We start from the raw sequence: 16,974 nt of genomic DNA on the forward strand, positions 1-16,974 counted from the left end.
CCCAGCCCCCAGCCAGCCCCGGACTGGGCTGCGGCCAAGGCGCGGGTCACGGCTGCCCACCCCCAGCACTGGACATTTGGGGGTGTGGGGCCCAGGACGTGGCCCCCCCTCCCCCTGTGTATATATCCCCCTCACCTATGTTTTGTAAATAGTTTGTATTAGACCCCTGTCCTGTTATGTTATGATGATACCTGCCCCCCATGTAAATAGTTCTCCCCTTCGTTGTCTTCCCCTTTTTTTTCCTTTCATCTTATAATACGTATATATATAATATTTATTTTGGCTGTACATAGTTATAATATAAGAAGAACAATTCAAGATATATATTCTGGTTTCACGACAAACATGTCTGTTTTTATTTACAAGAAAAGTGTGGGGGGGGTGCTCTTGGGTGCTCTGTGGTGTGGGCGTAGGGGCAGGGAGTGTTGTGGCGGGGGGGGGTGCAGTGGGGGGCCTGCCAGCGTTCACCCTGCAGCCTCGTCGAACTGGGCCCGCAGGGCCTCCCGGACCTGGGTCCCTTCGGGGTCCACCTGGCGACTGGGGGCAGCGGGTGGCTGCACATCGGCCCTGCCGGCCTCCACGCACCCACAATCTGGGGGATGTTGGTGGGACCCACATCAAGGCGGGTGAGGAGACACTTCCAGTGCCCCTTGAGGCGGCCAAATGTGCACTCCACCACCTGGCGCGCATGATTCAGGCGCATGTTGAAGCGCTCCTGGCTGGCTGACAGGTGGCCCGTGTAAGGGTGCATGAGCCAGAGCCAGAGGGGGTATGTCGCGTCTGCGATGACGCAGAGGGGCATGGTGGTGTCCCCCACAGGGATCTCCCGCTGGGGGATGAAGGTCCCCGCCTCCAGCCGGCGGCACAGGCCCGAGTTCCGGAATACCTGGGCGTCGTGGGTGCTGCCAGGCCAGCCCACATATATGTCCAGGAAGCGGCCCCGGCTGTCCACCAAGGCCTGGAGGACTACTGAGTGGTAGACCTTCCGGTTTAGGTAGCGTCCTCCACTGTGCTCTGGGGCGCGGATGGGGATGTGGGTCCCATCCAGAGCCCTGAAGCAATTGGGGAAGCCCAGGGAGGCAAAGCCCGCGATGGCGGCATCCGGGTCCCCAAGCCTCACGAGCCTGTGGAGGAGCAGGGCGTTGATGGCAAGGACGACCTGCAGGGGAAGCACATGGGAGAGCACCAGTGAGGGGTGTGCAGGATGTGTGTGGCCCTCTCCTGCCAGGGTTACCCTCCCCTCCCCTCTCCTGCCAGGGCTGCCTCCCCCTCCCCCCGTGGGTCCTCTTAGCTCCATGAGGACAGCCCCGACGGTGGCCTTGCCGACGCCAAACTGCTGGCCCACGGATCGGTAGCTGTCTGGAGTGGCCAACTTCCAGACAGTGATGCCAACCCGTTTCTCCACACTGAAGGCACGCCGCATGAAGGTGTCCTGGTGCCTCAGTGTGGGGGTGAGCCACTGGCATAGCTCCAGAAATGTCTGCCGGCTCATGTGAAAGTTCCTGAGCCAGCGGTCGTCGTCCCACTCTCCAAGCACCAGCCGCTCCCACCAGTCGGTGCTGGTGGGGTAGCTCCACAGCCGGTGGCGTGTGAGGTGGGGGGGGGCGGGGTGCTGCAGGGTTAGGGGTTGCTTCCTCCTCCCCTGCGGGCAGCTCCTCCTCTGTGGCTAGGATGTGATCAGCTGCCTCCTGCATGGCATTGAGCAGGGCGAGCACTGCTCCTACAGGGGCGGCTGGGTGGACCTCTGGCTGCTGCTGCTGCTGGGGGTCCATGACTGCGTCGCTTGAGGTGTGCGTGCCTATGGCTCTGCAGACCGTATGCTGTGCAGGCTGTGTGTGTCTGGGAGGGGCCCTTTAAGGGAGCGGCTAGCTGTTGCCCCAGAAGCGCTAGTCTGCCCTGTGACCCTGTCTGCAGCTGTTCCTGGCACCCTTATTTCGATGTGTGCTACTTTGGCGTGTAGATGTTCCCTCGCAGGAGGTCATTGAGTGCAGCCCCCTGCCTAAAGTAGGATCAACCCTAACTAAATCATCCCCGTCAGGACTTTGTCAAGCTAGGACTTAAAAACCTCTCATAATAGAGATTCCACCACCTCTCTAGGTCATGTGAGACTGCATGAAATGCTTTACTGAAGTTTAGGTATACCAGGTCTATCACTACCTCCTTATCCATGACGCTTATCCTAACAAAGAAAGCTATCAGGTTTGTTTGCCATGATTTGTTCCTGACAATCCATGATGACTGCTACTTGTTACCTTGTTATATTCCAGATGCTTACAAATGGATTCCTTAATTATTTGCTCCATTATCTTTCCTGGAACAGAAGTTAAGCTGATTAGTCTGTAGTTTCCTGAGGTGTCCTTATTTCCCTTTTTATAGATGAGCACTATATTTGCCCTTTTCCAGTCTTCTGGAATCTCTCCTGTCTTCCAGGACTTTTCTAATATGACAGCTCAGATACCTCCTCGGTCAGCTCCTGGAGTATTCCAGAATGTATTTCATTAGGTCCTGGTGATTTCAAGAGACCTAACTTTTCTAAGCAAGGAAGCAGAACACCTTTCTTGGCAGAATCTATTGACAGAAAGCCAGTGTGGATGCTCCGGGGGGCCCTCTGTTGACAGACAGGGCTTCTGGGACACCGGGCAGACCTGTCTGCTGTGATTCTGGTTGGCCATTCTGCCAAGCAAGCAAGCAGGCAGTCTGGCTGCTGTCTGTCAACAGAGTGCATCCAGAGCAGTACACGTTCACGTATGGCTGCAATCTGTCGACAGAAGTTTTGTCGGAAGATATCTTCTGACAGTAACTTCTGTCGACAGAATGCTGTAGTGTAGATGTAGCCTTTATGTCTCCAGCTAAATGGATATCATTTTGAGCCTTTGCCTTTCTAATTCTGATGCTTCATATCTGTTATTTGTTTATATTCATCCATTGTAATTTGACCTAATTTCCACTTTTTATGGGATGTCTTATTTTGAGATCATTTACTAGCTCCTGGTGAAGCCAGCATGGTTTCTTGCTATACTTATATTTTCTATGCAGTCAAATACTGTGCTCTTGCATCCATAATAACATCCCTTTGAAAAAACTGCCAACTATCTTCAATCTTCCCTCTGATAGCATGTCCATACTTCCTGGGGGGTTCGATGCACTGTGATCAATCTTCTGAAGATCAATGTTGCCGCATCAGTGAAGACATGGCAAAATCGATCTCTCTGGACTTGGCTGGTGACCTTGTACTCCACACTGCCATATGGCATAAGGGACATCAGTGTAAACCCAGAGATCCCTGATTCAAACCAGGGAACAAAGTCGATCCTGATACATCAATTCTAGCTATGCCAGCGAGATAGAATCTGGGATCGATTCTGAGCCCTAGTATAAACCAGGCCTGACTTTTGCTTTCTGTGGGACCTTACCTGCCAACTCCCTGAGCTTATTATCGTCTGCTCCCATTGTTTATTTTGCTGTTTTCCCTTCTACCGTTCCTTAGAACGATGAACTGTATCATTTCATGACCACTTTCACACAAGCTGCCCTTTTATTTCAAATTCTCAAGCAGTGCTTCCCTGTTTATTGAAATCAAATCTAGAACAGCCCTCCCCCAATAGCTTTCTTCCAACTTCTGAAATGAAAAAAATTGTCCCCAATACATTCCAAGAACTTGCTTGATGATCTGTGTACTACTGTGTTGTTTTCCCAGCAGATGTCTGGATTGTTGAAGTCCCACATCACCACAAAGTCCTGTGCTTCGGATGACTTTGTTAGCTCTTTTAAAAAAAAGCTACATCCCCATCTTCTTCCTGGTTAGGTGTTCTGTAGTAGACCCTTACCATGAGATCTTGTTTTTCACTCCTTTTAACCTTACCCAGAAAATCTCAACAAGTCTATCTCCATCTCAACCTCAGTCCAGGTGTATATTTTTAATATACCAGGCAACATAACCTCCTTATTTTTTTCCCCATCTGCATACAGGTGAGGAACAGATAGCTTGAGATGGGAAACTATAAAAACAATACTGTTGTAAGATACAGAAATACTCAGATTTTTCCTTATCTTTTTTCTAGCCAGGTCAGCATAGAGATGCTACTCATTGCCTCTGGCCTATGTATGGAAGACACATTTAGGAAGACCAAGGACAGGGTAGGGCCATTGCTCAGTGAGGAGGGAGAAACAGTAATGGGGAACTTGGAAATGGCAGAGATGCTTAATGACTTCTTTGTTTCGGTCTTCACAGAGAAGTCTGAAGGAATGCCTGACATAGTGAATGCTGGTGGAAAAGGGGTAGAGTTAGTTTTTGAAATAAAAAAAGAACAAGTTAAAAACCATTTGGAAAAATTAGATGTCTGCAAGTCACCAGGGCCTGATGAAATGCATCCTAGAATCCTCAAGGAGCTGATAGAAGAGGTAGCTGAGCCGTTAGCTCTCATTTTTGGAAAGTCATGGGAGACAGGAGAGATTCCAGAAGACTGGAAGAGGGCAAATATAGTGCCCATCTACAAAAAGGGGAATAAGAACAACCCAGGAAATTACAGGCCAGTAAGCTTAACTTCTGTGCCAGGAAAGATAATGGAGCAGGTAGTTAAGGAAGTCATCTGCAAGCACTTGGAAGGTAGTAAAGCGATAGGGAACAGCCAGCATGGTTTTGTAAAAAACAAATCATGTCAAACCAACCTGATAGCTTTTTTTGACACGATAACGAGACTCGTAGATAAGGGAGAAGCAGTGGATGTGGTATACCTAGACTTTAGTAAAGCATTTGATACGGTCTCGCATAATATTCTTATCGACAAACTAGGCAAGTCCAACTTAAATCACGCTGCAATAAGGTGGGTGCATAACTGGCTGGCTAATCGCACCCAGAGAGTAGTTGTTAATGGTGCTCAATCCAGCTGGAAAAGCGTAACAAGTGGGGTTCCGCAGGGGTCTGTTTTGGGACCAGTTCTGTTCAATATCTTCATTAATGATTTGGATATTGGCATAGAAAGTACGCTTATTAAGTTTGCAGATGATACCAAGCTGGGAGGGGTTGTAACTACCTTGGAGGATAGGGTCATAATTCAGAATGATCTAGATAAATTAGAGAAATGGTCTGAAGTAAACAGGATGAAGTTTAATAAAGATAAATGTAAGGTGCTGCACTTAGGAAGGAATAATCTGTTTCACACATACAGAATGGGAAAAGACTGTCTAGGAAGGAGTACAGCAGAAAGGGACCTAGGGGTTCTAGTAGATCACAAGTTAAATATGAGTCAACAGTGTGATGCTGTTGCAAAAAAAGCAAACATGATTCTGGGATGCATTAGCAGGTGTGTGATGAACAAGACACGAGAAATCATTCTACCGCTCTACTCTGCGCTGGTTAGGCCTCAGCTGGAATATTGTGTCCAGTTCTGGGCACCCCAATTCAAGAAAGATGTGGAGAAATTAGAGAAGGTCCAGAGAAGAGCAACTAGAATGATAAAAGGTCTGGAGAACATGACTTATGAAGAAAGGCTGAAAGAATTGGGCTTGTTTAGCTTGGAAAAAAGAAGATTGAGGGGGGACATGATAGTGGTTTTCAGATATCTTAAAGGGTGTCATGAGGAGGAGGGAGAAAACTTGTTCTTCTTGGCCTCTGAGGAGAGAACAAGAGGCAATGGACTTAAACTGCAGCAAGGGAAGTTTAGGTTGGACATTAGGAAAAAGTTCCTAACTGTCAGGGTGGTCAAGTACTGGAATAAGTTGCCAAGGGAGGTTGTGGAATCTCCCTCGCTGGAGATATTTAAGAACAGATTAGATAGATGTCTATCGGGGATGGTGTAGTGGTCGGTCCTGCCATCGGGGCAGGGGACTGGACTCGATGGCCTCTCGAGGCCCCTTCCGGTCCTAGTGTTCTATGATTCTATGATTAGTATTATTCAACAGAACCAATAGAGGTTCTGTTTTATCCTGTATTGCTTCATCCTCTGTCATTTTCTCCATAGCATTTGAGCACCTGTAACTAGTACATTAAGTGATGTGAATCATATCTGTCACATGTGGTTTACTCCCTTTCTCATTCTCTTCCCAGAAGAACTGAGGTGGAGTGGAATGTGTTGTTACGGTAGATGTAAAACATACATGATACTCTGTGTTTTGGCAAACGAGGTCAGATTTCTCAAACCGTAGCATTCGTAAAATGAATGCTCTTTCAGATACTGTCATGTTACATTCCCTGTACATGCCTGACCTGATTCATATGTCAATATACCATGTGTTCAGGCTGTTGCAAGGAGTTGTATAGAGCTTTGGGTTAATAAACTGGGGGGTTTCAGAACAAGCAGAGCAATTTGCGTGTTCAGTGCATTCTAGCAAGTGATTTAGTAACTGGAATTTGTTTAGTTTTGTTCAAGATATGACCTCTACACAATGCAGCATGATTCCTGGGAGATGCAAACAGAGCATGTATACATGACAAGATTTAGGAAATATAATGTGCATTAACTCAAAGGGTGAATTGAAAATGGATTACTTAAACTGTATTAAAGCTCTGGGTGGAGACACTCGTTCAGAATAAAAGGGGCCTTAATTATTTTCGCTTAGTTCACTTTGTAAGTAAATTAAGGCAGTAAGTAGGGCGCCCAGGTCCATCAAATCACTCCTGGAGCCACCAGCTACAGCCCTGGGGCTCCCAGCCATGAAGGATGGGCTGGAGGGTAGTGGAGGAGGATGTCCTGCCCCAGCCATAGCCTTTCCAAGGACTCTCAGGACACACCCCCACACAGACACTTGCTCAAAGTACCAAGCCCAGTACAGGGTACACCAAGAAGTCCTGGGGTCTATTTTCACCCCCCCCCAACCCCCTACATCTATGCTACAACATTATGCAGACCTAAGTTAAGTCAACATACAGCCTGAGCTACTACAGTAATTAAATTACTTATGCATGTCCAACAACGTCCCCAGTGGTCACAATGCACATCCTTACTCAGAGCACTTGTACCTTTTTAACTACAAGTGCTGGACTGTGTGGAATGACTTCTGAGAGGCAGCAACACTCAATGTAGTCATAACAGTGTAGACACTGGTGCTGAGTTATGCTGACCTAAGTATTAGGGCTCTCGTGAAGGTGGACTGAGGTTGAGGTAGTGGGCAACTTACACTGGTGGGAGTTATGTTTCAGCAAAGATGCTTAAGAGATCATAAGCTGCTTTCCATTGACCTAACTGTAGTATAGGCCAAGGCTTCAGTCAATAATATTGTAGTTTAGAATTCCTCAATTGTAAAAGTGGATGGACACCTGGGTGAAAGCTGTAAGAGATGAATTCAGCAAAATACACATTTCAGAGAAACTTGTTTAAAACTTTAATTTAAATAACTAAAAGTAGAAGTCTTGAAAAAAGGACACTAACATTTAAGATACAGTCTCCAGCGCAAAACTCTTATAATCATGGTGAGAAGCTCCTGGGAACTGTAAATATGTTTTGTTAAGAGTGTCATCAACACTATATTGAAAACAAAACAAAAACACTTTATCCTTACACATCTGGTTTGCTAATAGAGTTAGCAAACCAAGGAATCACATATTGAAACCACCCTTCATAGTGTCATGGGTAGTTACGAAAATCATTAATACTATTGATATGCAAAACCATCAATACAAAACAATGCATCCTTTTACTCAAAACAATGAAGGGCTGTGAGGAAAGAAAACCCTAGGAAAATAATGTTTAGAGGAGGGCTTTATTAAATGTACATAAAAAATTAAATCTCTTTAAGCAACTTAAGGTGCCCAGTTTTGCTGTGACCCAAATAGCTGTTTATATTCTATTGCTATTATAAAATTGACCATTTGGCTTTTCAAGAGCCAAACACAAAAAAAATAAATAAAAAATGAAAACAAGTATTTTTCTGGGAAATCTTATTTTATTCCTGCCCCCAAATAAAACTTGGGGATTTTCAATATGTAAAGTTGACAACCGCACGTAGCTCTTAAATTGCTTTCTATTGCATCTGTCTTTGGGCAAATAAGGATGTTTTTGAACAATTACACTTTTCAGAATATTATTGAGAGACAGAAAATGTTTGTGTGTCACATGAATTAACTCAGAGGAAGCCATGCTAGTCTATACACTATCAAAACAAAAAGCAGTCAAATAGCACTTTAAAGACTAGCAAAATGGTTTATTAGGTGAGTTTTCATGGGACAGACCCACTTCTTCAGACCATAGCCAGACCAGAACAGACTCAATATTTAAGGCACAGAGAACCAAAAACAGTAAGCAAGGAGGACAAATCAGAAAAAGATAATCAAGGTGAGCAAATCAGAGAGTGGAGGGGTGGGGGGGGAAGGTCAAGAATTAGACTGAGCCAAGTATGCAGACAAGCCCCTATAGTGACTCAAAGTTCCCATCACAATTTAAACCATGTGTTAATGTGCCAAATTTGAATATAAAAGCCAGCTCGGCCGTTTCTCTTTCCCAAACGGTGCGATAATTTCTTTTCAGTAACATACATACCTTGAGGTCATTGACAGAATGCCCCATTCCATTAAAATGTTGACTAACTGGTTTGTGGATCTGGAGTGTTTTGATGTCTGTTTTGTGCCCATTGACCCTTTGTCTAAGGGAGTTAGATGTCTGTCCAATATACAAAGCATCTGGGCATTGTTGGCACATGATGGCATATAAGATGTTAGTAGAGGAGCATGAGAAAATGCCCATGATTCTGTGAGTAACCTGGTTAGGTCCAGTGATGGTACTTCCAGAGAAGATATGTGGACAAAGCTGGCAGCGGGCTTTGTTGCAGGGAAAGGTTCCAGGACTGGTATTCCTGGGGTATAGACTGTGGCTGTTAGTGAGGATCCTCATGATGTTGGGAAGTTGTCTGTAGGAGAGAAAAGGCATGTCACCCAGGGCCTTCTGGAGTGTGGCATCCTGATTAAGGATAGGTTGTAGGTCTTTAATAATTCGTTGCAGTGGTGTGAGTTGGGGGCTGTAGGTGATGACCAGTGGTGTTCTGTTCTTGGCTTTTTTGGGCCAGTCTTGGAATAGCTGGTCTCTGGGTATTCGTCTGGCCCTGTCTAATTCTTGACCTTCCCCCCCACCCCCACACTCTCTGGATTTGCTCACCTTGATTATCTTTTTCTGATTTGTCCTCCTGGCTTACTGTTTTTGGTTCTCTGTGCCTTAAATATTGAGTCTGTTCTGGTCTGGCTATGGTCTGAAGAAGTGGGTCTGTCCCACAAAAGCTCACCTAATAAACCACTTTGCTAGTCTTTAAAGTGCAACTTGACTGCTTTTTGTTTTGATGAATTAACTCAGATCTGTTTAATTGATTAAATGGACAATACTATATTGTGGTGTTCCAAAATAGAGATCTGATCATGTACAGTTTCAGATGAGCATCTATGTTTAGCAGAGAGAACTAAATGCTTATCAAATGTTTTTTTTTTCTGAATACTAACAAAAACTTGGAACTGTAGCTGTATTTAAATAAAAATAAAAAGGCATGACCACATAACTGAAGTCAGCAAACAGAGTTCAAATATGTCCACGAAAAGATACATAGGAGAATGGCTGACTTTTTCTTGTGGTTTCTATACAAGTTTCCTTTAACACATGGAGCATGAGAAAAGGGGCGGCGGGGGGGGGGGAAGGGCTAGAATAGATTTAGCAAATGCAAAAATTTAAAAGGAAAAAAAAATTACTAACTTTCCATCCCCCCTTCCCAGTTTTTAAGGCTTTTTAGCCTTTCTGGTACTTAACCATTAACCTCAGTTTCAGATAATAGGAAGATGCTCTCTTTTTTAATGCTACTGATGGTGTATGTCACCCCACCAAATAGCTTAGATTATTCTAAAAATATTAGTGCTGTAATTGTAGAATCACTGTCTGCTTCCAAGTTTGTTTTAGCTGAACATTCCATTAAAAATTGTCTCATTCCATAATTCCAGGTTTAATTCAGAAAAATTCCAAATGCACGTTTAGCTCTTTATATCTTCTGTTAAGTTCAGATAACAGAATAGCTAAGCATGCTACCTAATTTCACAGGAAGAGTTCCAATATCTTGAAGATAACAGGAGAAATATGGGGTTAGTTTACTGTAATCCCATAAAAAAGAACTGAATATTGCTTGATGTACAGCAGACATAGGAATACCAGTTTTCATTGGCAATATGGTAACTGGATAAACTGTAATGTCTCAATACATGGAGCACCTTTCTTGTTATCCCTTAATAAATATTAAGAGAGATATAGATGTGTTAATCTATATTCTATCAAAACAAAAAAGCATTCCAGTAGCACTTTTCAGATTAATGAAATAATTTAATAAGAGATGAGCTTTCGTGTGACAGACCCACTTCTTCAGACCATAGCCATACCAGACTATGGTCTGAAGAAGTGGGTCTGTCCCACGAAAGCTCAACACCTAATAAATTATTTTGTTAGCCTTTAAAATGCTACTGGACTGCTTTGTTTGCTTTGACTTAATAGATATGCAACAATAGTTCCTTTAGATGATCAAAGATCAGGACTAAGCTTAGAAATGAAAAATAGAAAGATGGAACAAACTGTTTTAATCTGATAAGAGTGGACTCTGAAACTGAAATATTATATACCTCTAATGATGTACAATTCTACATTAAAATAATTATCTATACAGATGCAGAAATATAAGGTTTTATATCATACAGTTAAGCTGCTACAGAAGTCATTTAAAAATAAGGAGAAACCTCTTAAACAAGTGAGGTATTAATCCTGAATGCTCCTGCGAGTGTTTTAAACAAAACATGTTAGTGATTCTAAACATTGATATTCCCCTCACCCCCTAAACTTCTGAAAACATTAACCACCTAAATAAATGATTAGTAACTTATGCTTAAATCACCCACGCTCTTCAAGTATGGTAAAAGAACTCATTTCACACTACAGTACTAAAATATATAGCTTTAAAAATGTTTTTACTTTTTCAGATGCCAAAGCTACAATCCAGCAGCTTTCATAGAATCATAGAAATACTAAATATTTCAGCTTAGTTTTTAAGGTTAAACAGGACCATGGAAAATTGCAAAAGTACTTAATTAAATTTAGAATGCAAATAAAAACCACACAAAAATTAGTGTATTATCACAAAGTAAAACTTACAGTGTATGTTATAAATTTGAGTACTTTGAAGAAAAACTTGAGTTTACCAACACTGAGACAGCAAGGTCACAAATGAGTAAACTAAAGTTCTTCATGGTAGAAACGCTCATCATGGAGTTGCCTGCCGTAATCTGTTGCTTCGCTGCTAAGGAACAGGTCCTGGTTCTCAAGAATCTCTGCTTCAGAGAGCTTTTTATCATCATTTAAATCCATTTCTTCAATCAGATGAAGAGCCTTTAAAATAAATGAAACTCATTGTATTTAGTCCAGTATGCTGATACTTAAGTTTATGAATATTTAGGATTGATCTGTCCAGTGTATGCCATTGGTGTTAAAAGGGACTCCTGTAATATAAGGGTCTGTCACCTCTGAACAAAACAAAACATCAAAAACTTCCTTTATATATTTGAAGCACTGTAATTTTCCCCTCACTAGTCAAAATTGTACATTTAGAATATGGGTTTTTTTCTGATTTTTTTCCTTGTAGTAAAGTTATAAAACTGAATGTTTAGCCTCACTTAATTCTACAACAACTTACCAAATATCACTAGGATCAAGCAGAAAGAGATAGCATTAAATGAAATCTCCACAATCGGCAGAAGACAATGAAGAATCTTAATAGAACAGCAAGTTTTTTTGTTTATTCCCCTGATCAGTGTATATCATGCTTTCTGCAGAGTCACAGAACAAGTCTGTTATATCTCCCAACTACACTCAGCTCATCCTACAGGCCTGCAGGTCTCAATTAGGGATACGTGTATCTCTCAAGGTACTCAGAAGTCTTCCAGGGGGTACTCAACTCATCTAGCTCTGTGTTTCTTAACATAGGGGGTCACAGAATGGGTTATGGGAAATCTCAAGGGCAGGACTGGCATTAGGGGGCAGCAGGCAGGGCAACAGCCTGGGGTTCCAAACCACAGGGGGGACCATGAAGCTAAGTTACATGGTACAGCCCCATGGCCTCAGGCTTCTCACAAATGTAAAACAGGCTCAAGTGTCACACTGAAGTGTAAGTATGGTATTTATATTCCAACTGTTTATTTTAGAATTATACGGTAAAATGAGAAAATAAATTTGCCAGTAACAGTGTTTCATTTAGTAAGCAAGTAGTTTAAACTGGAGTTATGAAAGAAATCCTCAAAGGGGGCACAATAGTCTGGAAAGATTGAGAACTGGGAGTGTAAACGAATGTGTTGCAATAGTATGAAAAAAAAATTGTGTGCCTGAAAATTGTAGGTACTGGGGGTACTTTTTTTTTTTTTTTTTGAAAAAGGGTACTTAGATTATATATATCAAAAAAAAATTGAGAAACACTGCTACAGGCAACTTTACGTTTACCCCTGGAGGTCCCCAGTATGTTGATTAAGATGAAAAATATCATATAATTGGCGCCTCATTCAGGATTTGAGCTTCTCTGATGCCTGTAATGAACTTGAAGAGGAAGTACATAATCCACTGATCAGCTCCTGTGGAACGTCCCTCTCTGTGCCTGATCCACTCAAGGATGTGCAGTAGTTACAACTCTCAGCTACAGGGCCTAGCTCTTTATGTCAAGATGTAGATACTCCCATTTTCCATATTCCTAATTTGCTGGCCCCACGTGCATATTTTCTGAGTCATAGCTTTCCAAGTCAAATATTTCTGTAGAATTTGAAAGAAGTTAGTTTAAAGCATCTGAAGTACAGAGCTGCCGATGGATATTTTTTATATAATTTACGAACAGTTAAAAAAACCCCACTGAATTTCAGAATATGACAGATGAACTATTACACAGAAGCTTTCCCATTACAGACAAATTCTTTCCAATTAAATAGAAAAATTCTTTTACCTTCAGCATTAGAAGTGGGGAAATAACAGTTCATAAGACTTTATCTGTTGCATACACACAAACCTCAACCTTGAAAAATGTCACTTTTCCCCCCCACTCTCAAGGCCAAAGCAAAACCTTTATTTTCTGAAGTGTTTGAGATAGCCAGGTAAAAGGCAAGCATGTGTTCAGCAAGTCCAGCAGCTAATTTGCAGGAAGCTCACAATCTTAATCCTCATTCACTTAAACAGAACAAGAGTAAGTATAATGAGCAGCAAGATTAAAGATGAAGAGGCACAGCTGGCAAAGAGTTTTAAGCAGGTCTCACTTAAGTACTGCTTAAAAGCATCATACACTGTGTGTCTCAAAAGACGAAAGTTTATAGCTCAACATAGTAGTCTTCTCTCCTCCTATCACTCTGGAAATGTATCTATTCTTTATTGGGTAGGTACTGTAGAAAAGGTTTTGGCATATTTTGGCACAATTCACAATAGTGAATTATGAGGAGAGTTGTACTATTCCCCCCGCTTTTTTTCCCTGTTGGTTTGTCTCAAATGAGAAATTAGTTTTGTTTGTTTTTGTAAATAAATCCTCTGTGATGATGTAAGAAATATAAATAGTAAAGCCAGCCAGAAATATTTAAAAAAAATTAATGACACTTTCCAGTGATGAAGTCTAGTATAATAGTAAACCAAAAGTTTACTGAAATCCTTGCTAGGAAAGAACCTGAAAAATGCTGTGGCCTCCTATAAGATTAAGCTGTCATCTTAAAAAAACAAAATCGAATGGATGAGCAGAGAACTATTGAAAAGTTTCAAGTACAAGAGAGGTAGCCAAGTTAATCTGTATCTTCAAAAACAATAAGAAGTCCTGGGGCACCTTACAGACGAACAGATATATGTTGGAGCATAAGCTTTTGTGGGCAAAAGACCCGCTTCATCGGATGCATATATCTAAGGGAGGGAGGGTGGGTGGGTGTGTTGTGCTTCAGAGGAGGATTTAAAGAGGGCGTCTTAGTCAAGGGAAGGGCCAGAGTTGACAAGGTCTGTTCAGTCATGGAGGATGTGACCCGTTATCAACAGTTAATGTCGAGTAGTGAACAACAAGGGAGGAGAAAGAAATCAAGTCAGTTTAGTCAGGAGGGACATGGCCCATTATCAGTAGCTGATGTGGACCACACAGCCTTTAAAGAAAGTCCATACAGACATGGTCACTTATTCAGCAAAAATAAGATTATTCTTGAACAAAGAATGGAGCAAACTGAAAAAAACTAATCAGACTTATGCGAGTAATATCAGGGTATTGGCATTCGTGCTGGCAAAGACTGACTGGACTCACATCTTTGCAGAAATGTCATTTCAACAGTTTGCAACTTAACCTTAAAATAAAGAGACCTGATACACTGAGAGCCAACATTGAACTCCTGGCCAAGTTCTTTCTTCTAGTGACAACTGAATGAAGATGTCTTCAGTAACTACACTTTCCATACCAAAAATGTGGTACACTTTCTGACATCTGTCTCAAAGGAACAAAATTTGAAGGGCAGAACACTTTTTCCCCAGACCGAAATGTCACATAACCTAAGGCAGTGAGAAGGAGGAACATTTGGATAACTCAAGTTACGAGAGAGAAAAGGGATAGGGAGAGTGGCTGGGATATTCAACAACCATGTACCAAAACAAACCATTTTATCTGGGACATTAAGTGGTTCCGTTGTATGCAGGGAGGAGACCCAAGAAGGAAATCTGCTAGAGGAATCTGTTTAAACTCCTTATAGCACATTATGCCCGATTCAACTAGTGAGGCCACATCTGGAATAGTGTGTCCAGTTTTGTGCCCCCCAGTATAAAAAGGATGTGGATGTGCTGAAGCAGGTTCAGCACATGGCAACAAAAATGATTAAGGGGCTGGAGCACATAACCTATGAGAGGCTGAGGGATTTGGGCTTCTTTAGTTTTCAGAAGAGAAGACTAAGGGGTGATTTAATAGCAGCCTTCAACTTCCTGAAGGGGAGCTCTAAAGAGGATGGTGAGAAACTCTTCTCAGTGATGTCAGCAGAACAAGGAGCAATGGTCTGAAGGAGAGCAATAGGTTGGATATTAGGAAAAACTACTTCACCAGGAGGGTGGTGAAGCACTGGAATGCGTTGCCTACAGAGGTGATAGATTCTCCATCCCCGGAGGTTTATAACTCCTGGCTTCACAAGGTCCTGGCTGGGATGACTTAGTTGAGGTTGATCCTGCTTGAAGAAGGGAGCTGGACTAGATGACCTCCTGAGGTCCCTTCCAGCCCTATGATTCTAGAATTTTAAATTTAGCATTACTGGGACCTGGATTACAATACACAAAGATTCTATTTTGGTTTTATGAACATACATTTCTACTACCCAACACATAAATGACAGCAATTTATCCCACTAAATGAAAGGGTAGCAAGTTCCTATTTTGAAAAGCCAATATAAATTCTATCAAAAGGCCTGTTATGGCCTCTGTTTTAGAATTTGATTCATATTATCCATCTCTTACTTTGAAAAGATTTAGCATGGTTTTACTAAAATATGGAATCTTCCATCCAGTTAGATTGACTATATTATACTCTTGACTAGCATCTACAAAGTTCATAAGAACTCCATCTGCTGCAATATGCACCATTTTCGTAAGAGTTTTCCTTCCTTATTAAATTGAAAATAATTTTATAAGAACTCAATGGAAAGCATTATTAGTTGATGCTCTTCAATTACTAAGATATAAAATACTCTTTTTTGTGTAACAGACTAAATTAATGCCGCATGTTTGGTCATTGTGCATAGTACCACAATATTTGCAAGAAGTTTCTTTTTTAAAAAAAAAAAAAACAAAAAACCTCAAACCTCATACCTCCTCTTGTGCAATTCCCTGATTATTAGGTACTACCCAAGTCAGCAATTCTTGAGGGTTGAGTTTTCCATCTTTATCTTTGTCATAATCATTCACAAATCGATCCTTCTCAACAAGAATCCATTCTGGATCTTCATTCGCAGCTAAATAAAAAGTATATTTCAAATTTAGGACCATTTAATATCTTTGAGACTGTTTTCCCCACTTTTCTAATGCAGACATTGACTAGGTTTAAGATTAAATGTCAACTTCAAAAAGCAATTTCACTATAGCAAGCATTACAGATCATTCTCACTGAATTTTTAAAAACAAAAAAACCACACTTCTCAGGATTCCTGCAGAGGTAAACAGAATTAAAAACAAAAACTTACATTAATGGAACATTAAGCCAAGTTGCACTCTTAAGAGTCAAGAAATTTAACAAAGGATACAAATCAACTCAATCACCACATTTTGAGACAAAAGTGTTTTACTTTGTGTATTTGGCAATCTAGATCGTGTGAAATACTTTACAAATTTCTCCTCCTCTTCAATAAATTTATTTAAAAGAGTAACCATTTATCAATTTCTACCAATTTATCAATTTCTTTCGTCAGTTTTCAAAGGGGGAGGAATAGCTCAGTGCTTTGAGCATTAGCCTGCTAAACCTGGTGTTGTGAGCTCAATTCTTGAGGTGGCCATTTAGGGATTGTGGCAAATAGATGTCAGGGATGGTGCTTGGTCCTGCCAAGAGGGCAGGGGACTGAACTAGATGACCTCCCAAGGTCCCTTCCAGTTCTAGGAGATGTGCGTCTCTAATTATATTATTACCCCCACCTCCATAATAAATGTAAAAGTGAAACATTAGCTGACAGATCAAGACATCTTGAATCTTATGAAAATCATCAAAAGTAGATGACATGCAGAAAACTGAAAGACTATCAATTCAGAAAGACACATGCTTCCACTGTACATAAAAAGCATGAGTGAGGTCTCTTTCCTTGTTTCTCCTTAAGAGGATGTCTGTATGCAAACAGGCTCTTGTCTGAGTTCAGCAGCCCCTACTGTTGACATCAAGCTTTCCATCACAACAGGATGCTGCAAAAACAGACTCTTCACATGGGGCAAACTATAATTATGACATAATCAATAGGTTGCCCACAGAGTTTACATCAATCATTTTGGTCATTTTCAAGTTCCATTTGAAAAC

At 41.7% G+C, this 16,974-nt stretch overlaps 1 protein-coding gene across 3 annotated transcripts in view; it reads right to left on the reverse strand.

Annotated features, from left to right (window-relative positions):
- Window positions 1–369: 369 nt before the first annotated feature.
- The window catches only part of RCN2 (reticulocalbin 2), a 39,083-nt gene continuing 22,478 nt past the window's right edge, over window positions 370–16,974 (reverse strand). The window contains exons 6-9 of one of the 3 annotated variants that reach the window (XR_012647148.1): window positions 15,786–15,928; window positions 11,103–11,336; window positions 7,117–7,266; window positions 370–1,159 (exon numbers count right to left, since the gene is read on the reverse strand). Coding sequence is in view for 1 of the 3 variants with exons in the window: in XM_075006821.1 (XP_074862922.1) it covers window positions 11,184–11,336; window positions 15,786–15,928 (296 nt within the window). In the remaining 2 variants the exon portion in view is untranslated. Of the gene's footprint in view, window positions 1,160–7,116; window positions 7,267–7,303; window positions 8,842–9,193; window positions 11,337–15,785; window positions 15,929–16,974 lie in introns of those variants that run through there. The other 2 variants (XR_012647149.1, XM_075006821.1) reach the window with 2 other exon arrangements.

The sequence above is a fragment of the Carettochelys insculpta genome, chromosome 12, assembly GCF_033958435.1.
Source record: "Carettochelys insculpta isolate YL-2023 chromosome 12, ASM3395843v1, whole genome shotgun sequence".
Classification (NCBI taxonomy): domain Eukaryota; kingdom Metazoa; phylum Chordata; order Testudines; family Carettochelyidae; genus Carettochelys; species Carettochelys insculpta.